The sequence below is a fragment of the Vidua chalybeata genome, chromosome 5 (genome assembly GCF_026979565.1).
Source record: "Vidua chalybeata isolate OUT-0048 chromosome 5, bVidCha1 merged haplotype, whole genome shotgun sequence".
Classification (NCBI taxonomy): Eukaryota; Metazoa; Chordata; class Aves; order Passeriformes; family Viduidae; genus Vidua; species Vidua chalybeata.
Window position 1 is genome coordinate 24,415,072 of NC_071534.1, and position 24,706 is coordinate 24,439,777.

General features: G+C 36.8%; 1 protein-coding gene across 2 annotated transcripts; it reads left to right on the forward strand.

Annotated features, from left to right (window-relative positions):
- Positions 1–6: 6 nt before the first annotated feature.
- Positions 7–20,610, forward strand: NUP37 (nucleoporin 37). 2 transcript variants are annotated; one of them, XM_053942804.1, is made up of 10 exons: positions 7–96; positions 1,584–1,803; positions 3,420–3,544; positions 4,533–4,605; positions 8,187–8,281; positions 15,970–16,060; positions 17,819–18,000; positions 18,906–18,956; positions 19,364–19,457; positions 20,258–20,610. In XM_053942804.1, the coding sequence occupies exons 2-10, from the start codon at positions 1,648–1,650 to the stop codon at positions 20,369–20,371; spliced, it is 981 nt and encodes a 326-aa protein (XP_053798779.1). In that variant the 5' UTR covers positions 7–96; positions 1,584–1,647; the 3' UTR covers positions 20,372–20,610. The 2 variants fall into 2 exon arrangements, with proteins under 2 accessions (XP_053798779.1, XP_053798778.1); XM_053942803.1 differs by lacking the exon at positions 7–96 and adding an exon at positions 166–262.
- Positions 20,611–24,706: the final 4,096 nt, after the last annotated feature.

Genomic DNA, 24,706 nt, shown 5'->3' on the forward strand with positions numbered 1-24,706 from the left:
CAGCTGCGCCGCTGCCGCCGCCCGGGGCCGGCGCTGCTGGGGAACGGCCGTGCCGGAGCCGGAGCCGGAGCCGCGGACGCGGACGCGGACGCGGAGGTGCGTGTGAAGCGGGGCTGGGCCACCCCGCCTGGCTGGGGAGCAGCAGCTGGGCCCTGAAGGAAAAAGGAGGGAGTAGGCGGGCAAAGGATGCGCATGGATGGGGAGGGGTAACGCGCACCCACGCTGTCCGGTTGCCCTAATCGTGCTTTCTAAAGAAATGAAGGTAATAATACTCTTGGTGTTTTCAAGCTGGTCTGGCGGCCCATAATTCAGGCTGAGAAAGTTGGGGTTGTTCAGCCTGGAGAAGAGGAGCTTGAGTGGAGATCTCCTTCCAGCATCTCAAGTGACACTACAGGAAAGCTGGAGAGGGACTTTGTCAGGAGCTGTAGTGATAGGGCGAGAAGCAATGGGTGCAAACTGAAAGAGGGGAAACTTTAGTTACATCTGAGGAAGACATTCTTTACGGTGAGAATGGTTAGCCACTGGAACAGGTTGCCCGGGGAGGATGTGGATGTCCCAGTCCTAGCAGTGTTCAAGTGTTGGATGAGGCATTAACAGCCTTGTCTAGTGGAAGGTATCCCTGCCCATGGCAGCAGGGTTTAGGACTACATGATCTTAAAGGTCCATTCTAACCCCTTAACATTCTAAGATTCTATAATGGCTTGTGTTCATGGGAAGCCTTGAAGGAAGAGAACTTTTGGTAGGATTAAAACTTGCATTTGGCTTTAGGAGCAACGCTATGCAAGTTATATGGCTAATGTATTTATGGTAATATAGTGGACTGTTGTATGAATTAATACACAAACACACAAATGTGGAGAACCTCTCTGTGTTTGAGTGATGCCTCTGTCAGACTTGGCTGGCTCCCAAGCAAAGCATTCAGGCTTTGATGCTGAGACCTTCAGGTCGCTTCCACACCAAAATCTGTCAAAGGTCTGAGATTTCAAGCTGGTTTTCCACGTGGTGTGATTTCCCAAAAAGTCATAGACTAATGTCAAATCTGTACAGGGACTAAAAGGAATTGATTCTGAAATCAATTGTGTATCTTGGCCTCTTGTGTTCTAGCACAGAAACCTGATTTTCATGAAAATTGGTTGAATGCATGACTGTTTTAATTTACAGTTTTGCAACCTTGGTTAACTCAGTTTTTAGTTAGACACACAGTCTGTAAAGAGGTAGACAAGTAAAGAGAATTTGAAGGTAGCGATGTGTTGTTTCTTCTCATTTGATAGAAAATGTTAAAATGCTGTGTCTGACTCTTCTGGAGTGTGTGCAGTTACTTGGTTTTTTGTATTGGTGTTGGGTTGCCAAGGGTAGCACAAGATCTGCAGTTATTGCTGAAGTCTGTAAGAGACAGTTTTGAATGTATGTTAGTTTAGTAAATATTTTGATTGTTGAAACAAACAGGCTACATCTAATTAGCTTAAGCGCAGCTTTTGTGTTCTTTAACATGTTATAGGAAATTTTTATTTGCTCTGCCACAAATACTTTACATTTTTTATTCATGCAATGAGTCATCTATGCTTTTTTAAATTTTTGTGTAGGAATGTGGATTTTTGTCCTGGAGAAGACATTGTTTCCGTGATACCTTGACTTAGTTCACTGAAAATGAAGCAAGATTCTACTAGAAACACTTCTTACACTGTGGATTGCGAGGATTATGTGCACGTGGTAAAATTCAATCCATTTGACAGTGGAGATTCAAGTTCCCTCATTGCTTATGGTGGCAACAATTATGTGGTTGTTGGGAGTTGCAGATTTCAGGTTAGTCTGTCTTACTGTTGGTTTTGTTCGATGCCCCTGAAATTGACTTTGCCAGCACCTCTACTGCAGGAAGACTTTGGTCACTTTCCTGTTTCTTCTCTCAGTGTGGTAAACAAGGGAGAATTTTACTTGTTTATTACACTAACAAGTCTGGGATATTTGTTTTTCAGGAAAATAGAAATGTATATATATCTGTAAAATACACACTGATCTATCTGTGCTAATTATATAGGTATTTCTTTTTAGGGATGAACTGTAGAAATACTTACCTATTTTTTTTTTCACAATTGTTTTTACTGATCTCCCTTACAGACTGTTGGAAACAGTAAAATTTCTTACCTTTAAGTTATTTACAGTTATATTGTGAAAAATTTTTAAATGGAAAATACTGAGTATTGTATATTTTTGTACTGGATAAAATGTTTTTCATTAGATGAGTTTTTTTGCCAAGATGCTTGACAATCAATTGAAGACAATTGCTTGGAATTTCTAAGCTTTTTTCCTTCATCTTGCTTCTTCATTATGCAATATTATTTTTGTAATTTGTCTATTATGATTAATAGCATAGCTGATATTTTTATTATTATTATTGTTACCCCCATGGTCTTACTGTTGGAAATTTTCTGAAGAGCACCTAGTGCTAACCACAAAAACATATTGGCATTTGTGTAGCTCTTTACCCTGTTTCTGTAGGTGTAGGCCTTGGAAAGGAAGTAATTCAAATTTTGATAACCACTGACACAAAGTGTTTTTTCTATAATGTTCATATCCTCCCTTCCACATGTGGAATCAAAGAGCATGTCAGAGTAGGAGAGGAAAATGTTATTCTTTCTTCCTGTTGAGAAGCATTGAAAAACTGTGGGTAATTTCATGCATCCGCAGCTGGATTCTGCTTGGCCTCTACATTATGTGGAGGGCATACAGAAAGGTTCTTAAAGTAGATTTGTGACATAAAGAAAATTGTGTAGGAATATCCTTTGAGGTGCTCCATTGGATGTTCTGAAAACTTTTAAAAGCTTTTTAGAGGCCAACTTATTGATGGAGTCCATAATCCCAACTCGTGTTTTATTTTTCCTGTTATCTGGTGTTCTTATCAGTGGTAAGAATAAGCAAGCTTGTAATTAGGATTAGATGACAGAGGATACCTTTTTATCTCCTGCTGTTTCAAGAGCGATGCTCTGGAAGTGACAGCATTTTTCCATGGTGTAAAAACAGTTCAGGGAGAAGACAGATCAAATTACATGCTTGCTTTTGTTCCCATTGCTTCTTCCTACTGCAATGTATGCTAAATTGCCATGCTGTTTTAAGTGGCCTTAGTTGTATCTGTGAAGATACTCATACAGAGAATGAGCTCAGCATCTTCATAGCTCAGTTCTGATTTTTCTGCTCTTCATTGGCCTCTGGCTTGAGACTGCAATCATTTAATGTATTTCTAAGTACTTAAATATTTCAAATTAATGCTTTCTGTATGTTCCAGATTTTCACTTTGAAGGTGTTAAGATCTGAAAAGATCCCCATATGTGTAATTTTGAAAGCCCTTTCATTTCCTAGCAATCTGATTTGTTAGAAGTCACCAAGGCCTTGTTGTGAATCAGCTAACTGCAATATTTCTATAGGAGGAGGATGCAGAAGTGGAAGGCATGCAATATAAGACACTGAGAACATTTCACCATGGAATCAGAGTTGATGCCATAGCATGGAGTCCTGAAACTAGACTTGATGCTATACCTCCCCAGATAAGGTACTTAACAATAAACAACTACAGTGAATCCTTGTCTCTTACCTGTTTTCCCTAAGTCCTTAATATTGGACTGTTCAAAGCTTATGAGTGAAATCTTACTCCTTAGAAATCACTGACGAAGTCTCTGAAATCTTCAGTAGAGTATTTATTCTTATAGTCTTCTTTTTTGTTCATGTGCTTGTTTTTGTCCTCCTTCTTCTGCCCCTTGATCCTCTCCCCACTGAACAAGCTGTAAATAATTTTTTTCATTATTTTTATGGACCTCAGACATAGTTTCTTTCTTTGTACATCTGTGAGGAGCCATTTCTTTTAAGAGCTTTAGTAAATGTGAGATCATTTGAATGGCCCCCTTTATAAAGCTATTTGGACTGATTTGCATAATATGTGCTGTGTTTCAATGTAGGTTAGACACTATTTGTGAGAGCTTTTGAGGTGTAAATCTAGCAAATCTAGAAAGATAGTTAGCTATTAAATGTGAACTTTTGAATTAAAATGTACTCAGTAGTTTGTTTGATTCTTCAAAATTCCCATAGTTGCTTACTACTCCATTTTCATACAGTCTTTTGGGTTAAAATATGTTGAATAGAAATTGGTTTATGAACTTTATATTTCAGTATTTTAAAACACTGATAATGAGGGCTGTTTTTTGTGCCCTACCACTTAACTTCTTCCAAGAAAAGTTTCAGCAGCATTTATGAGAGATATTTCAGGTAATTGGTAATTGATCCAAATTTAGCTTTGTAAAAATATCTGAATAAGTATTCTTGGCACTTGATGCACACTGTTTTACAGATAAACTCCAGTTATAACTCTGCTTGTGGCCAAAGCAGAAAAGTTAAGATAGATGCTTTTGGGTTTTTTTTTTCCAAATCTGTTTTTTTCTTTGCATCTCACTTTGCATTTTTAAGATGAAGGAAAACTGATTAAAAGGCGACTATTGCAATGTTGATTGACTGAAGGGCCTTTTTTTATTGTCTGTTGAGTGTAGGTTTTGTACTGCAGCTTCTGATAGGAAGTTAAGGCTGTTTACTTCAGACCTGCAGGACAAGAATGAATTTAAGGTAAGGGCAGCTAATGTGATTTTTAAAAGATTATTTATTTTTTAGTGAAATCTAATTTTTAATTGTCTTTCTGCTCCACTTGTGACAGATCCTAGGTCCATCATCTCTAGGGATAATAATTGTATTGTAAATACCATTCTGTCTTTAAAGTGGGAATAACTGTAATTATCACCTACATGATCTTCTGATTTCCTTCAAAATTCTTCCTTTGAAACAATGTTCCAATCCAGGTACTACTGTTAATTAGATGTTTGTGCTATCCAGTGTAAAGTTTTTTTGGTGAGGTCTTAGCTAACAATAAGCAAAGCTAATTAATAAAAAAAAAATTGGGAGAGAGTATTCCTTGGCTTTTACTGCTTTAGAATATGATAATGCCTCTTTTGATGAGAGTGGCTTATTAGGTATAAAGGAGAAAAAAATAAACTTTTACTTTTGGTGTGTTAATTTATATTAGTAAGACAATGAGACTTGTCATACAGAAATTAAGTGAATTGGGGATGTCAGTTATGTGGACATACTGATAATAGAATGAATAAAGGCAGGGGCATAAGAAGTAAAGATGGATGCTACTAAATGTCTTGAAAGAAAATGCTTTTTGTATTGCTTCATACATGCACATACTTTTCATTTCCTTCTTTTAGTGTTGGTCATACATGATTTTGTCACTGAGCAGTGGCATAACTGGCATAGTGAGTCAGCTTGGTGGGATTTCTGACAGAATAGTTCTAAAAGTTCTTTATGCTCTTTGCCTCTGAATTGATGTCTGTCATTCCATATTAAAGTCATCTATTTGTGTAATATCTACAGTTTTGTGAATTTCAGAGAACAAGCTTTAATGTTAAGCTGTGAATTAAGTCTTTTAACTTAGCAGAATGTAAAGTTTCTTTAATATTTAGCAAATGGATTGAAAATAAGTTGAAATAATTAAAAATGGGATAAATTTGGTACTACAGACTCTAGTGAGCTAAATTAAACATCTGAGTTCTTATTTTTAAATTTGTTTTGGATTAATAAGGCCACAAGAAATAGTGTGGTCAGCAGGGGGAAGGACGTGTTTGTCCCTCTGTACCTGGCACCTTGAATCCTCTCTTCAGTTTTGTGCCACTCAGGACAAGAAAGACATTGAGGTGCTCGAGCCTGTCCAGAGAAGGCAGCAGAGCTGGTGAGGGGTCTGGAGCAAAAGTCCTATGAGGGAAAGTCTAGGTGAGGGAAGTGGGGTTGTTCAGCCTGGAGAAAAGAAGGCTTGGGAGGAACCTTACTGCTCTCTACAACCACCTGAAAGGAGGCTGTAGCCAGGTGGGGGTCAGTCTCCCAGCCAACAAGTGATAGGACAAGAGGAAATACCCCCAAGTCATGCCAGAGGAGGTTCAGATTGGATATTAGGAAAACATTCTTCTGTAAAAGGGTGGTCTAGCATTGGAACAGGCTGCCCAGGAAAGCAGTGTGATCACTGTGTTCCCCTTATAGATGTGGTGCTTAGAGACAGACCTGGCAGTGTTAAATTCGTGTTTGGACTCAGTGATCTCAGAGGTCTTTTCCAGCCTTAATGATTCTGTGATTGTTTGGTGCATACATAATACAAATGAGAAATGTTGGCTTAAATTTAAGAGTAAAGCTATTAGCTTTGTTTATGCCAGCTCCACCACTGAAATTAGCTGTCCAAGAACTTTATTAAGGATGTACTCTGGCTGAGGAAAAGGTAAAAATACATACTGTTACTGGTTCAGGCTTGTTAATGTTAAAAATAATCAGAAAACAGCTAAGAATACATATTTTTACCTATTAGTGAGGAAATCATTAACAAAAAGAATGTGGACTAGTGTGTTTATGTCAGTAAAAGTTGTCTTTGAGACTGTCTTCTGGGGTTTTTTGATATAAAGTGTGGAAAACCCTTTCTAGCAATCAATTAATTTCTTATATCTGGACAATCATGCACTCTAGATTTCTTCTCAAGAAAAGTAACACCTAACTCTGATTTAAGGTACATGCAAAATCCCAGATGTTCACAAATTCTGGGTGAGCTATGCTGATCTGGCTTTCAATAAAGTTTGATACAGTGGCTTCTTATTAACAGTTAACTGATACCTCAGAAAACCTATTTCATAAACCTGAGGTTGGACTCATGATGAGCATGTGGAAAATTTTGATCCATTATACGGTGCACACTTGACACATGGGATCTTCAGGAGAGGTCCAGAACATGGAAACAAAGCTGAAGGAAGTATGTGACTACGTTCAGAATGTAATCTCTGAACATTTTGTCTTTTATAGTAAACAATTAGTATGTGTTGCGTCTGGAGGGATAGGCAGAGTAATCTTACTCTGTTTTCCCCGTGGAAAAACTGTCTTGATGTAATTATCAACAAGGAACTTGAAGCACACTTGAGTTTTCCATTACTTTGTCAACACGACTAATCCAAAATTCATGGGTTGGATCAAGCCCAGAACAAAAAAACAAAAGGTAAAATATGACTGATGGATCTTCATGAAACCTTTTTCTTCTTTTGAGGTTTTCATTTGGAAATGAATTATGGCTTCCTTGTCCTGTTTCAAATTTTGCTTAATAAAAAGCATATTTCATCAGAACTGTGGAAGTAAAATGAGGCAGGATATTTGAATTCAGAATGCTGAAAATTGTCAAAAGACTTGGCATCCTGTCTAAATAGTTTAGCATCATCTTAGGGCCCATTAGTTCTAGTATAATCCATTAGGCTTTAATAAAATAATGGAAAAAAATAAGTTGGCTGCTGAAAATGTTTCTGTATTGAATTGATGGGGCATTCTTAAAACTTTTAGAGAGTTATTGTGCCTGCTTGAGATTTTCTTTTTTTTGTTTATCAGTTCTGCATTTGTTCCTCAGAATAGCTACACTTAAAGGTGGTATGTTTTTCTTTGAGAAAACTGTGGAATTTTTTTTCATTCGACCCTATTTTCCTCTGCAATCTCTCAGTCTCATGCTGTTATTGAGAGGATATTTCTGTCTCATTTTTACGATACCTTGCTGGGCAAAACAAAAGCAGCTGTGACTTGAGACTTAATCAGTGAGACTGAATAGAAGAGGGTGGAACAGTAACAGATATATCTACACATGGAAATTTGCCTGACTTAAAATATTATGAGATTTCTTTCAAAAACACCATAGGTGTATTTAATGAAAGATGCAGAGATAAGAGTTACTTAACAGTAATCAGAGTTCTTTAATGTGGGTAGATCATGCATTCATTGCCTGGTCATTCTCCTCTTCCTTTTGGAGATTTACTATCTTCTACCTTCAAAATTCAGTGGTTGAAACAATGATAAAAAGCTCTAGTGTGATTCACAGATCTCTGTCAAGCAAAAGCATCAAACTGACCTCTGAGCTAACTACAAGGACTAGTGGGGGGAGGTCTTTTCACCTGCAGTATGAATCAACACATGAATTAGATACTTTAAAGAAATCCAGTTAATGATAAAAACTTTTTTTACCTTCTATTAAAATTATAGTTTTATCTTAACATATATCATTCCTTACCAGGTCTGTTAAATATATTGGTGGAACAGTCAGCTCTAAGGTAAAAGTATTTCTCTTCTCTGGTTGGCAGACATTTGATGGCCACTCAGATTACGTAAATGATCTGGTCTTTGCTCCCAACGAAGGTCAAGAAATTGCAAGTGTAAGTGATGATCACACCTGCAGGTATGCATTTTGTTCAAAACACTATTGAAAAACTAGCATTGGACTTTTTCTTTCTGTCCCATGTTTTATATATCCACTTAAATAAATAAGCATTTATATATTTATTTTTAGTGTGCCTTCATCGCCCTCTAACAAGAGTAGTCCACTAACAAGATAAGAAATGGACTATTCTTGTTAACTTAGGTTTTGGACTGGCTTTTTGTTGTGACTTGTGGGTTGTCTTTTTTCAAAGCAACATTTTGAATCGGCTAGATTCAAAATGAAGAAAACTTTTGTCTTGGATTTGCATATACTATTTTCCCCCTTCTGGGATAGGAATAAAATGAGAATAGGAGAGAGCAGACATGTACAGCTCAGTGCTGAATTATACAGACCTTCTCTATGTATTCTGTCATCAGGTGGGTCAAGTTTAGTCAGTATACATATGTGAACTTACCCATCTACCCAAGTGTATTAGCCTTACCAGGGGGTGGGATGACATAGCCTGAAGACAGCACCATCCTAATACAGTGGTACTGGCAGCTCAAAATACCATGATTACAGCTGCTTCAAACCCAGGTGTTTGAATATTTATAACTGGAAGTAGAAAGGAAGCATGGTTGAATGCTTTGAATCATGCTGGGTAAAGGTTTTTGATGCAGGAGTTTGTCCTTGTCAAAAGGTCACCCATCTTGTAGTAGTGTGCATGAACCTATTAAGTTGCTCCTCTTACCCCTGCATTGCAGTTGGAGAGATCAGGAGGGCTATGCAGGTTTTATCAGGTCATTGCAGTAGGGCAGCAAGAGAGCTGGGAAAGCAGCATCATTGACTTTCTTTACTCTGATGAGCAGGCAGTTTTTCCATAGATGTCTAGTCAGTATTTCCAACAAAAACATTAGGAATGAATAGTAGAAACGTATGACTTACCTGTATCTTCTCCTGATTTATTTTCTATCCTTAATTTCTTTGTCAAATCTAAACTTATATTTGGCTTATTCAGTAAAAAACTGTTTGACTCTGTGGCCTTTTCCTATTTCTTTTATGAAATGCTCAGCTTTCCTGGGATGAAAGAAAACTAGTTGTCTAATTCATAGTAATTTAAAGGGAAATAAAATATATGTGATTAATATATACTAACAAGATTTCAGCTTACTACCTATGAAAGACATTTTATGCCATAAACCATAAAGTCTTTGGTTAAAAGCCATGGGAAATAAGTAGGCTTTTTTTTGGCTACTTGAGTTCTTATTTTTTCCATTCATGCATGTGGGGCATGAAGAGTTTTTCTATTGAATTTAAAGGTTACAATTTCAAAACGAATGGAAAATGCATTCCTTGGGACTTACCAAAATCGTTCTTTACTTACTCTGTAATTTGCTTCAGTAGTAATGTAAGAAGAGGAATAATTCTTCTGTCTCTACTGAATTTCTATCCTGAAATTGTTCTTAGGATACAAAATCTGCTAATGCCTGTGGAATAAAGTTCTAGAACAATTAGTACAAGCCTTGAGTTCCACTTTTAAGTCTTCATAAAGTTTTAAAACAAATTTTCAGTATGTACTGACTATATACAAGCATGGTTAGGTCTTCCCTGGTTTTCACTCAAGAGAAAGTTTAGGTTTAACTTCATCAGAAACCACTAGGGAAGTGAGATTTTCAGTTTCCACCCACTAAATAGTCTTGCCACAAGCTCCTGCAACTGTGACATCTCAGAGTGGAGTTCAGTCATTTTGTTTGGAGGACAGACAGTGTAAGTTGGATACTGGTTATATCCAAAGTTCTTACCTTAAAGTTGCTGCTGTGTCACTCAGGAATTCTTGTTTCTTGCACATGGTCTTTATTGGCCTTGATCTCACAACTCAAAACTTTTTTGCAGCTGGGAAGTAGAACTGCACTAAAAATAATTGCAATGGTCATCTGTGTTATGGTAGCTTTAAGGAATATTTCATTTAATTCTTTGAAATGGTAAGGCAGTGTATACTTCTTTGAACATTTGCAGCAAGTGTTGGAATGTGTGCATCCCACTTTGTTAATGAGATCTGTGTGTGCAACTCCCTGAGCACCACTGTTCAAAAAAAAAAAAAAATTACTACTGGCTTTTTCCTTATGATTCAGAAACAGTCTAGGAGTCTACACAGATTCAAATGTACAAATGATTTTCTTCTGATACTTAATGAAGGCAAAAAAATTGTGGGAAATGTTTGGAAAGCATCACAAGTTCAACTGGCACCCTCCACTGTTGATGGTTATAGATACTATCTGATGTTTCTGAAATTACTTAATGCAAAACACTATCCTGTCAAAACCCACTAATCTCATATCCATGCTAAAAATGAACCCCTTGACTGTTAAAAGGTTAATTCAATCTAGTTGATAATCACCTCATAGTCCCTCCTCAGGTGGAACTGAAATGTTCCTGACAGTGTCAGACCCTTAAAAATATTAGCATGGCAATTTCTTCTGGTCATCAAGTGCTGGAATGGCTTGTATTTTGAAAAGCTAAAAAACAGTAATCCATCCCTTTCTCTCCCTCACTCTCTCTTTTTCTTTAAACTATTTCTTAAACTACATCCTCTTCCTCTCTTTTTGAGTGCAAAAGAATGTATAGTTGAATTATATTCCATGTTATCTGTGACTATACTTGCTTTTTGATTCCTTTCTGAGTTCTGTTCATCTCCTTAGGCCATGGCTCACATCACTTCATAGAGGACTTTGTGAATTCATCAGTCACTCTGAAGTTCAGCCTTTTCTGTTGCCTGTAGAATAAATGCCAGACCATGAGAAGAATAGCTTTGTTCTCTAACCAGGGATTAGGGAGCAAGGTTTGATGTCACTGAAAGCTAAATTATAGTTTTAGAATGCTTTGTAGTGTTTCATCTGGTTTTAAGGGGGTTTATCTGTAGCATATTTTTTACATGGTACTCTCGTGCCTTAGGTATTTTGTGTAGATTTTTCTCTAGACAATATGAAGGAAAGGTAATGGTAACTCCTGGGTTTTTTTTTTTTTTTTGGGGGGGGTTGTTTTTTTTTTTTGTTTTTTGGGTTTTTTTTTTTTGCGTTGTTGTTGTTCTTGTTTTCTTTCATGTATTGCCAGCCCACATTGCACTTGAATCTTACCTTGATGATACAATAAATATTTCAGTTTTTGGCTATGTGAAAAGTGGTCATTATCACTTATTTCTGCCTCCAAAACCATATTCTATTTGCATCTTATCATTCCTGGTGCAGTCAAGTATGGATTTCTGTCAAAATTTATACAAGTTGTCATACCAAAATACTTCTTCTTTCTGAGGTATGCTGGTTACATTTTATCAAGCTAGTTCTGCATTATAATTTATGAAGATAAAGAAGTCTTGAATTGTTTTCAGAGTCCAGTCTTTGAATTTGCACACTTGTATGCATCCCTGTATGTCCCCCAAATGTAGTCTTACACAATTCTGCTACATTGTATAACCATGATGCAAGTATTACCAACTGGCGTTGGACAGTGCAAGAATTAGCTAGTCTCATGTCTGCTTAAAAAATAAACAACCAAAAGCTTTCTGGATCAAATGTTTGGAACATTATTTCAGTCTTATCTTAATAAACTTTTAGTTAGGAAGTCTTCAAAATACGAGGATGATGGAGAAATTTCCTTTGTGACACATTATGGTTCATGTTAAGAGTAACACAGCCCTAGAATGTAGTCTAGCCTATAAATTGTTTTCAAATAGAAATCATTGCATTAGATTTGTTTGGAAGTTTTATATTTTAGAAAGACATCAGCAGAATTGGTAGTTGAGTTTCTCAGTAGCAGTCATACAGAAGCATTTAGTGTTATATCCACATTGGGAACAATAAGCTAATAGCTCTTAACCATTTTTTACTCTGGTTGAAAGGACAGAACTGAAGTGTCACATTTGTTTCAAAAATGCTGTGTGGTTTCTAGTTTTGCATTAGATAACTTTAAAGGTATTTCAATAGTAGTAGACAAAATGTATTTCTTGGACTTAGTTCTGAGTGTGCATGGCCTGAAATGTGTATTAGTGAAGTGGTAGATACTGCACTGTGTCTCCTGCTTCTACTAACACTGCAGGGTATAATTGCAGCCCACAGTTAGCTGTGAGAAATTGATCAATCTATTGATTGCATATCCAAGTAGATATTATAAGAAGCTAGAGATAACATGGTTTTTAATGCCAAAATCTGAAATATTCTAATTGCTAATTCTTTAGGAATAGTGACATTTCCTTTGATCACCAAAAGAAAACAGCGAACATGGGTCAGCTTTCTGAAGGAATATTTGTACATTTCCTCTGTGAAAAGACTTCATAAAAACTTAAATATTACATCTTTCTCTTTTTCTAACCAGACAGAGGAATTTCTACAGTTCCACTTCAGCCTTTCATGTCCTGCCTCGTACCCTCCAGATCTGGAGCTGGCAGAAGACCTTAGAGAAAGCCAGTGTTGGTTGTATTCTCTGCAGTATTTCCTAATGTCTGCACTTTCATGTTCCTTTTCTGAGATCTCCTCAATCCTTGTGCTCAGTGAGGAACAACTTCACCTTTGTGTGATCTCAGGAACAGGAATTTTGTCCTTCTCCATAGTCCTCTAGGCTTTTCAAGAGTGATAGGATTTTCCTCGCACATGGAATATGTCTGATGGAGATATAAAGAAATGTATTAAAGTTCAATACTTAAAAAAACCCCAACAAAACCATATTGGACATGAATAATCTTTGGGTAATGAATCAAGTATAGTTGATCATGCTTTGTTGGGAATGAGATGTCAAGGTTTCTTCTAGCCCCCACCCACTCACTAAAATTGTTAGACATCTTTTGTTGGAAGAATTCCCATTTTTATTCCCATCTTCTGGGGATTTGAGAAATGCCTGAAGATTGCAATCTGGTTTAGTTCTTTTACTATTGCAAATGATGATTTTTATCCAGTTAGTTGATTCTGCTAGTTAGAATTATTCATAATTCAGAAAATTAGAAGATAAAATAAGGATCATCTCCATTGCCACAAGTTTTCAGAGTTCTAATGAGGTACTTTGCCAGCTGTAATAGAAGTCCACTGTATGATGAAATTGCTGCACATATGCATCCATATTCATGCATATGAGCTATAATATAGTTGATACAATGGAATTTGAATTATCTTCAAGCTGTGAGATAACTGCAGTTTTCATTTGTTTGTTAGTTACAGGATTTGAGTGACAAGAGAAAGGTACTAGTATCTCAAGAATTTTCTTTAACAGCATTTGCAACTATCTGTATTTGAGTTGGTTTAAGTTTTCTGAGTACTGCAGTAAATAATTTCTCAGTCCTTAGTTAAAAATTAATTATTTTACTGAAATTACATGTTATTTTTGAGACTATACATTAATACTTGGGCACTTCTTTCAACTTTGTTTATTCAAACTTTTCTCCAATAATTTTTGTGGATTTTGTTTTAAATATCAGAAAAAAATCCCACAAGCTCAGTGACAAGTCTATGTCATGATGGTTGGTTGGAAGAGAAGAAGTAAGAGAGTTACACATTGCAGGGTTACAAAAGATAAGGATATTTGGTGAAAAATAGACAGTTATTTTACTTTGGTATAAAACCATGGTAGTATTAGTAAGGTTTCAAGAGCTTTGAATGGGAGACAAAATCCTCAGTCCTTTTGGATTGACTTACGTGATAGGAATGTGAACAAAATGGGGAGGCAGCATCTGTAGCTGATTTGGTTATGGTTACTGAGTAATTTAGGAATTGAAAATCAGTTTGGCTAAATTTTTGGGGTTTGCACATGTTTTACTTGGGTTTTTCACAAAGAAATATTGAAAAGAGTTAATTGAACACATATGTAATTGTATAGACATGATGCATTCAGACCAGGATCTATCTTGATATGCATTGCCTGGTTTGTGTTTTGGGGGTTTTGGGTTTTTTTTTTCCCCAAAACTAAATTATATTATCTTTGGTGTATCAATAAAGGAAATATAAAAGATGCTTTTATCCCTTCTCATCCCCATACTGTCCTGCCATCCTTACAAAGTAAAAAATACAAATCTGGTAACTTTATAAATAACAAAGTTACGGAGGTAAAGGCATAAACTTCTGTCTCAACACCTAATAACATCACTCACTTCAGAGAAGGAAACATAATGGCATATTCCTTTTGCCAAAATGATTCACCATCTTCTGTTGTATCATAATTTTCTCCCTGCACAGTAAATACACATGGGAAGTGTTGATTTGACTTGGACAAATCTACAAGGCAAAACTTTTGGCAATAGAAGAAAGTATTGTATGTTTCTAAATTACCTAATCAAGTAGATATTTCATTTTTAAACACTTGTCAGGTTTTTATTTTGACTTTTTTTTAGTAAGCACACTGATTCTTCAAGATTAGAGACCCTGTGTTTTCTACGGGGAGAACAAATATTTGATCTATTGTGGTTTGGCATAAGAAAACAACATTGTTCATTAAATATATTTACTTTATTCCCATATATTTTGTCTAGACTTATGATGTATTAGTTAAGGGGTTTTTTTAAATCTCTTAAATATAAGGCTCTAAGCACCCTCGTGAGATATAAACTGAGAAAGTCTGAAGGAAGTCAGCAAAAATCCTCTAGAATAAACAATAATAGTACGTAGCCACTCATCTAGCTCAAAAGACTGGGCAGAACACTACTTTAAAAATTGGCTGTTTCTCAAGTTTTGCATGTCAGAGAGGAAGGATATATGTGTATGTTTCAGTGTCTAAATGTATATAAAGAATATGTAGCCTTATGGTTCAGACTGATGTTCACAACTGTGATGTCTTTGTCCTACAACTGAACTATCAATTTTGTAGGAAAAGAGGGAGTTGAGCAGTGGCTGTGAGGTAAAATAGTCTCAGTTTTGATTTTGTTGCTTTTCAGAAACAAAGTAGCTCCATGGCTCATTACCACTCATATTGAACACATCCAAGGAAAACTCACCCATCACCTAACCTAGTTTTGCTGTTTCAGCATATGCTTTCCTGTTCATCCATATGGACCAAATACTGTTGATTATTTAATTTTTTATAGCTGCCAGATATGTACTGTAGGTGTTTCTAAAGGAAAAGGTAAAACTGGCACATGTAACTTACCTGTTGAAAGCTCTCCAAGACCCTTTCTTGGTTAGTGTTACCTCTGCCATAGATCCTTCTGTTTGCCTTAGCTTCATTTCTGGTTTCTTATATTTCCATTACTCAATCTTGTCTTACCAGGAAATACTGGAAACTCTTATATTAAGCAGCCAAAATACTTTAATAAAGGGTCTTGCCCTTTACATGGCAACGTGGATGATTTAAGTTGTTTGCTACCTCATTTTAGGTTCCTTGTATCAACTGGACCAGCACTGACTTTCCTGCTTTGTACTGCCTCACTGCTATTTATGGTATAGTACAAAGGCTGTAGTGTTGACTTATGAAGAAATGGGAACATCTCACTGAGATTTCATGTCTAGATAACTAAAATGTCAAACTATTTGAAGAGTTAAATAGAGGCTCTGCCTAGCTGGTCAATGTTAAAATGCATTATATCCATAGCACTGGCCACTTTCACTGACTTCTTCAAATGATACAGCATGAACACTATTTCATTTGGTCACTTCCTCTGTGAACATATTGAAGCACTGAAAGTTAATGCATTTGCAGTCAAATGGCAATAGTTTAGTACTTTACTTTTTTTTCTTTCTTTCTTTTCTCCCCAGGGTCTGGGATTTGGAAGGAAATGAGAAGGCCCATTTTGTTTTACGTTCTGCTGGAATGAGTGTTTGCTGGCATCCTGAGGAGGTTTTTAAGGTTGTGGTTTTCTCCCTCACCACCTTTAAAATAACAGGAGGGGAGATACACCTGAAGTGTGAATCTTTGATGCTGTAGTAACATTAAAGTTTGAGGACCTAGTTTACACTGTAACTGGATATTGGTTGGATCTGCTAATGTGAAGGGACTGTAAATGAATTTTCATTACCATTCTTGTCATTTTACCCTCAGTCCCTTACTCCTCCCATCAGAAATACTCCTTCTTAATTAGGTACATCAGTTGTTGATAACTATTCTGCTGATTGCTTATTAACTGACAGTTATCAAGAAGAGCTCGTTTTGTCAGTCATGGTAAAACAGCTCGCCACTAATACAGACTATTTATAGAACATGCCAAGCTTTGAAAAGTATCTGTTTGAAGTTAACAAGGGATATTTTTGTTGTTGTTCTTGCTTGAAGTGTATGAAATATGTTCTGAAAAATCAAATCAATAGACTGCCAGTCTTAGATATTATTAGCATGACTTTTCTTTAACCATTATCAGAGACAGAGACAGGCACAGGTTTTTTTTTTGGTGTTTTTTTTTTTTTTTTTTTTTTTTTTTTAAGAAAAGCCCATTCCAAAAGCTCATAAAACTTGATAGATTTAGTTCTTGGTGAAAAGCTTATTGCAGGTCAAAATGCTTACTGCACCATGACCTTTAGTTTGCAGGAAAGCATGTTTTGGTAACAGTTTTCCCAAACAAACTGGTATTACTGGAGTATTTTTTTTTTATGCTTCTTTGCCCTTCTTAATTATTGTTCATGACTATCTGAAAACCATTTCTGCTCATGAAGAAAAATCTCATTTCATCATCTGGGTATTGGAATGGGTTGCCCAAAGAAGTTGTGAAGGCTCACTCCTTGAAGTGTACAAGACCAGGTTGGATGGAACCCTGAGAAATCTGGCTTAGTGGAGAGTGTCCCCGCCCATGGTAGAGGGTTGGAACTAGAGGATTTTTAAGTTCCTTTCCAAGTCAATCTTTCTATGAGTCTATAATTTAATCAGGAAGCTCTTTCTACAATACTTAAAAAATAACTGCTTGTTGTAAAAACAACTGCTGTAATGGAAAAATTTTAGATAAATTCTGTTGCAAACTGTCATAAGATGAAGTAAGAGATCTTATATAAAATCAGAATCTACAGTTCTACAGATTCTACAGCCACAGCCACACCAATACTTTGCTTAGAATGGTAGAATCCATTTTAGGTTGAAAAATCCTTGAGTCCAACCTTTGATTGAACACCATCATATGAAATAAACCATAGCACTAAGTGCCATAAATAGTCATTTCTTGAACACCTCCAGGGATGGTGACTCCACCACTTCCCTGGGCAGTCCTGTTCCAGTGCTTGACAGCCCTTTCTTTTTTACAGCACTATGGGTTCTTTGTGCTCAGAACAGAAGCTGCTGAATGTTAAAATAATAACTTTTTGCTGTATGAAAGCACAGTGCTTTGGTGGTTGTGAACTGGGTTTCTAACCACCAAAATTATACACATAGGTACCTATAGACATATAGAAATAAAATAATGTAATCATTATGTATAACAGTGTAACAGTAGTATCGATTAAAGTGTTTTTTACTTATTGGTTACAGAGTGCCCAGGAGAAAGTTTTTTGGTATGAGGTGAAAAACTATACTTCATTTAGTATTATTAATATTAGCTTGAATGTATTCTAGGTTTTCTATAGAGTGGAAAAAATTAATTTCCATTACATTCTAAGTTTACCACATTCTATGAATTTCTTTTAACAGCTGATGGTGGCAGAGAAGAATGGGACAATACGATTCTATGATCTGATTACACAGCAGGCCATTCTCTCCCTGGAGTGTGAACAAACACCACTGATGTCAGCAGACTGGTGTTTAAAAAATACTTTCAAAATTGGAGCAGTTGCTGGAAGTGATTGGCTGATCTGGGATATCACTCGCTCCAGGTATTTTTATGCCCATGGCATAGGTGTCTTTATTCTCTTCATGAGGAAATGCTGGTACTTGGCTAATAGAGCATGGCAGTCACAGAATCACAAATGGGTCAGGTTGGAAGGGACCACAGTGTGTCAGCTGGTCTGACCTCCCTGTTCAAGCAGGGTCATCCTAGAGCACAAGGCACAGGATTGTGAATGCCTTCAGTGGGGGAGACTCCACACCCTCTCTGGGCAACCTGTTCCAGTGCCTGGTCACTTGCAGAGTAAAGAAGTACTTCCTCATGTTGAAGAAATTCCTGTGCATCAGTTTGTGCCCATTGCCTCTCATCCTATTGCTTGCAGCACAGAGCAGAGCCTGGCTCCATCCCCTTGACACCCCCCTCCAGATACTGATGGACATTGATGAGGTCCCCTCTCATTCATCTCTTCTCGAGGCTGAACAGGCACAGCTCCTCCAGCCTTTACTCACAAGAGAGATGCTCCAGCCCCTTACTCATCTTTGTAGGCCCAATGCATAAGCTAAATAAATGAACAATTATCAGGAATTATGATATTGATACAGGCCATTCCCTGGTATTCTTTGTTTCATCTTTATCAATATTTTATGTTAAAAATGCAACATTGTCTGTCTTTCTGTCCATTTGAGATAGCATCTCACTACTGTTTGCCTCCCAATGTATGTATTTGTTAAAATTTCATTCCAAGTCATAAGTAGATAAGTATTGATCCATAATAAACTGGACAACTACTTCAGTTTTCCTACTCCAAATTGAGATTAAAGCTGCAGGAATGCTCTGGTTTTCCCTCAGCTGCTTCACAGAGAGAAGACAATGTGTCCCCTTCACTGTACTTTTGGTACTTTATAGTATGAGCTATTTGCGGAACAGTTTTTTTACCATGAATGTCTATTTTAGTTATCCACAGGATAAGAGACCTGTCCATGTTGACCGAGCCAGATTATTCAGGTATAAATGTTTTCTTGATTTTGTGTGTTTTATTTATTTAAATCTATGTCTATGCAAACAGTTGTCAGTTTAGTAACCTGGTTGTGTCTCACTTAAGTCATTTTTAGGGGGACCGGGTCTATAAACTTTGTGAAATTTGTGAATGACCCACATTTAGTATTTATGTGTAGCATTCATGTGATACTTTTTTTTTTGTTTTACAACACTGTGCCTATGGGGCTGTGAGTAGGGAATCATTTGGAAGCTAATTCACTAAATCTGTTTCTCTGCTTTTAGTAGAATATGTGACATCTTCACAGTTAGTCCCAAGGGAGAGAACTCCACTTTGTGTGCACTTCTGCTGGTATGATAGGGGTATTTGGAAAGAACATTCATTTTATTCATAGGTGGATTCATTTTATTCATAGGTGGTCCCGAGTGAATGAAAATCTGTTTGCAACCACTGGATATCCAGGAAAGACAACTACTCAGCTGCTGGTTCATCATTTAGGACATCCCCAGGTACATTTTTGACTGGAGTTGCATCTGTTCTCCTCAGATCAGACTCATGTTACTTAAAAGCTACATTTAAAAATGAGCCCAAACCATTCAGAACTGCTGCTTGGTTTAGCCATTTCATTTTATTTTGGTTTGTGACATTCATGCTAAGGAAAAAAAAAATTGATGCATACTTAAACTGCTATTTTAGAAGCTGTTTGATCTATATGTTTTAGCTTGGTTTGCTATATCAGTTCTAAGGGGAAGAAAAACACCTTTAACTTGATATCTAATAAATCTGGCAATATTTCTAGTTCTTAAGAGGCTAAAAACACCTAGTGGTATATTTTTCTGGTTTTAACTAATTATATTTTAAATCATTAATGAAAATGCAAAGCATAGGAAATGTTTTGGTTTTGTGGGAGTCAGTATGTATTTGTAATACTTACAGCAAAAATATTACCTGCAAACAGATTAGTTATGAATACATTGAAATAACAGAAGTAATTTCATTTAAAAAGGTTTATAAGTTTGATATTGTGCCTTTATAATAATAGTGTTTATCTAATATAAAGAGTTGAAACTTTTTGTTATAATGGAATATTTTGCTGTATGTTACTTAAATGTAGGAAGCAGCTACTGGAACTATGTAGCAGAGAATCACATTTTTCAGTAGAATTTCTATTGTATTTTAACTATATTTGTTAAGGATTATTTAATCTGTGGTGTTTATTTGTCTATGCAACTTGGTATCTGCAGCTTAGAAATAATTTATAAGGGACGTTGTATTGATATTTTTCTCTCTCTCTCTTTGTTTTTTACAGCCCATTCTTACTGGAACTGCAGCTGTAGGATCTGGTTTGACATGGCACAGAACTCTTCCATTATGTGCAGTTGGAGGAGACCATAAAATTTTCTTCTGGGTTACTGAAATGTGAAATAAGCATTTGCCTTCAATATGAAACTTGACAGCATAATGCCTTTTTTCTAGTAAAATGAAGAAATTTACTCTTTGTGATGGTTTTCACTTGGACAGCAGAAGAAAGAAGCAAGCAAGATTTAAATCACTTGTGTTTGGTTTTTAGCTTGCAAGCACAAGAGGTTTTGAAAAAATTAGTTATCATACATCTGGTTCTTGGTGATTTCTATTAAAATAAAATGTGCTTTTTAAACATGGTATTTGGTGTGAAATGAATTTTTTTCAGAAGTTTTTAAAGAGATTTTGTGTCCCAGCATCTCAGTCTGACAATCTAACTCAGTTAACATGGCTCAAATATCTGAAATTGTGCAGAGTACCTACAGAAAGAACACCTCTCTATAATTAACTTTCCCAACTGTGACTATCTTATAAGAAAAGAAATCAGTAGTGTACTGTCATAAAATGTTGTTCCTGGACATTTTTGAATAAACTAGTTACCACTACCAATGAAGAAGCTAATGGTAAAATCAGAATGATAATGTGAAGCAGTTTTATTTCTCTAAAGATGACAGTGGGATTTACTTCAGGCCTGTCAAACAGCATAGTGAGTTTTTTTTTCCTGCTTATAGCCTTTTACTTCCACTCTTTACAGGAAAATCAAAGGCATTCTGCTTTCTAGAAACATATTTGTTCTGTCCTTCCCATACAATACCCAGAATGGAAGTAAAAGAAGAGAAGACAGAGATAACTCCTGTCTTAAGTATCTTTTTTGCATGCTTGTGCAAGTGAAGGGATGTCAGGATCTTTCACTAGTGTAACAGCTCCTTACAGCATTGTAGCCCTCCTTACTAGCTGTAGTTAGATTTTAAAATATTTGTTTGTTTGTTCCTATTTGTGTGGGACACATAAAACCAATTCAGAAGTAAGACATCAATAAGTGAAACTACAGTTAGCTTTTGAAACCTAAAACCATATTATATTTCTCATAATCCTTTATCCTTGAGAACATTTGCTTTCCACCTGACAGCAAAATTTACCTAAAATTAATATAAAGTTCCTTATAAGTGCTAGTGGACTGGTGTGTGCCTAAACTCTAAAATAAGCAGATGTTTCAAGGTAACAGTGCTCTGTTTATCTTGTATCCATTGTCCGAATAGAGACAGCAGCCTTAAGGGGAGGTTTAATTCACTTGTAGCTAAAAATCTTTGTGGCTCTGGGAGGAAGGATTGGCCTGAGGTACTGTTATCCTTTTGGTGTGTAGTGGAGGTGAAACAGACGTGGGTTTTTCTGTCAGAGCAAACTTCACACAGCTCCTGCCTGTGCAGAATATATCCACTATACTCAGGATCCATACAGACAAGGGCAATATGCACCAACTATGTGCAGGTGCACTCTTAAGTGAGACTTTTTTGGTTTAGAATTGCTTAAGACCCAAGAGGGCAAAGAACAGAAATTCTTTTGTTCTGTAGTTAATTCAGAAACCAGGATGTTTGCTTTTCATGCTCTGTTTTTAAGGACTACTTAAAACTGTTTACCCAGGAATGATCTTGCCAAGTTCAAGGCTCTTCATTTTACACTGGAAAGAAGCAATATGGATATTTAAGTAAGTAAATAAATAAATAAGAGAGCAGCTAATGTTTTTAGCATGTTCTCCGTGCTCTTTTGTACAGAACAAAATAATTAATCCTCTCATGTTGCCTCAGCACAGTACGTGGAAAACTGAAACTTGACAAACCATTTTCAGAGAACTGCAAAACATTTATCATTTAATTTCCATTTTCTTTTTTTTTTTAAAGAAACCTACATAATACCTAGCATTTGTATTTCTCACTCTATTTAACTCTGAAGGGTTGATAATTCTCTGAACTGTTTGCAAGAATTGTACTAATTCTGGCACACTGAGATTATTGAGATTGGAGGGGAAATTGCTTAAATTCAGCATAGAGAAAAATCATTGAGGCAATATCAGTTTCATAGAGAAAACTTTACTAGAATACCCTTTGCAAGTATGGATTTAGAAGACTCCATGGGAAATCAAGCAAATGTTAATCCACACTGATCTTTTCAGCTGTTCATTGGACCACCTTATTAAAAACAACTATTTCCCCTTGTGGAGGATCAGGTAACACCATGTCTAGAAATTTTTTTGGATCAGCTTTTTATTTCTGTTTAACTTGTCTCTCAGTTGTATAGCTATTTGAGTTCTGGGCTGATTCTAACCTGAATGTGGTGTCCTGGGACCTGTAACAGTATATAAGCACACAAGATGCACATGAACATTGTAAGCTTCAGTAGCACTTGCCAGTTTTTCTCAGCTTGTGCAGTTTTGTTTTGCAGTTGACCCGAGGCTCTGATTCCCTGCAACATATGGAGCAGATCAGTTTCAATGCTTTCAAATCCATGTTCTTGCCTTTACTTTCCCGGGTACCCTAATCACAAGTCAGGTATTTTTTACCAGTGATGAAGACAGAGCTCTGATCTGTTTTCTGTACGCACACCTTTTCCACTCCAAGTTAGCCTCAGCAGCTGGAAAGCTGACATCTTCAAAACACTAATGTTCAACCAAACTTACACACTCTTTAATCTCTTTTCCTTCACTGGAGGGTGGATCTACAGGACAGGGCTTTTAAATGACAGTGTATATATGTACACATGCATAGGGTATAAACTGCCAGCAGTCACATACTGTACAGTACTGACTCCTCAGTCTGACATTTATCATCCAGCATGGGTGCTGGTAAAAAATACATTTTCAAATCATACACACTATAAATCTGGATGTTATCCCTCAATTACTTTTTTATAAATCCTCTCCTTGGAAGTTCAGTCATTTATATTTACAGCTGAACAAGTTAGTTGAATTAAAACTTTTTTAAGAGGCTTTGAAAAATTTGGATCATTTTCCTCCATTCTCTGTTTTTCAAATTTCATATCCTGCATTTCCTAACTCCAGCTGAGACTAAAAAGTGCTGTATTACACTTTTTATGCAGTATTTTTGGGCAAATTAAAAGCAGGAAGTACCAGAAAGTTCACAAAATAGCATATTCTTGGGAGATTTCTTATCCAGCTTTACAGACCAAGACATTTAGATAAGAGCTGGCTATGCATTTACATTAAGTTTCTGTGCCATTGCCTGGAAAAATTGCATTATAGACACTTAATGACAAATGAGATTAATTCTTCTTGAATATAATTTAGTTGGAATTTTAAGGTAATTATAAACAAATAAATAGTGGCAAAATAAGTTAAATAAACAACTCTATTGCCCAACACAAATTTAGACAACTCCTGTACGCAAGGAATGAAAAGCTAAACCCACTGAATTTTGTAGGTTAGCCTGCTGCTCATCCTTTGGGAGAGGTGAGAAATTGAGCCAACAACATGTCAGTGCTGCAAAGGAGGGTATGAATCACACATTGTTCAATAATTCAATTAGCATGAACAAAAAACTTTGCTAGACTACCTTCGTAATAGAGCAATAATGATGTGCATATGACAGCAGGTTAGTAACAAATACACTGTGAAAGTAATAAAGCCAGAAAAGCGGCTTCAGTTAATAAATGAGAATTTTATGGCAACTTGAGTAACAGAACTAAGTGCTCTGTGTGCAGCTACTATTGATTCTGTATATGGATTTGTATAATGCCTTGGCAAACAGCAATGGTTTGGAAGTAAACTGAGAATTTTGGTAAATTTTAAACCAAAATTAGCAGGGTACATTTGGGATCTAGTCTTCAAAGTATTACAGTAATTAGTGCGTCTTTATTCATCTCAAGAGAAGTTTCCACCTGACAGCCTCAGACTATGATGGTTTCTGCCCTGAATTTAGGAGGGTTCATTAAACGCACCAGTATTTAGATGTAACCATCTAAATATGGAAAGCCAGTACAGTATCTTTGGATTTACTGCTGTAAACAAGGACTCCAGATTTGTCTTTTTCGGAAGAACCCACAGCCATTCAGTGCTCCTTATTTTGACTCCCCACATCCGAAGTGTGGCACTTCCCCACTTAAGTTATGCGTATAAGCACAGAAACAGTTCCTTCACTAGCTTTTCTCATAATTTCCTTGACGTTTGACCGCAGGGGACGACACTTCCCAAACACCACTATGCAGGCCCTGTCCTGAGGCCTGTGGAGGGCTGGGTGTCAGTGTCACCCCCATTGGCATGGCCGGGCCCCTCAGGGGCTGCCACCACTTGCATGGCAAAGCGGGTGCCAAAGAAGGCACCCCAGAAGCTCGGGGTTTATCCTCGGCGTTTATCCCCAGGCCACAGCCGGCCGTGAGGGCTGCGGCCCGGGACTGCGTTTCCCAGGAGGAAGCGCGGGGCAGCGAGCGCACCCCGCCCCGCCGA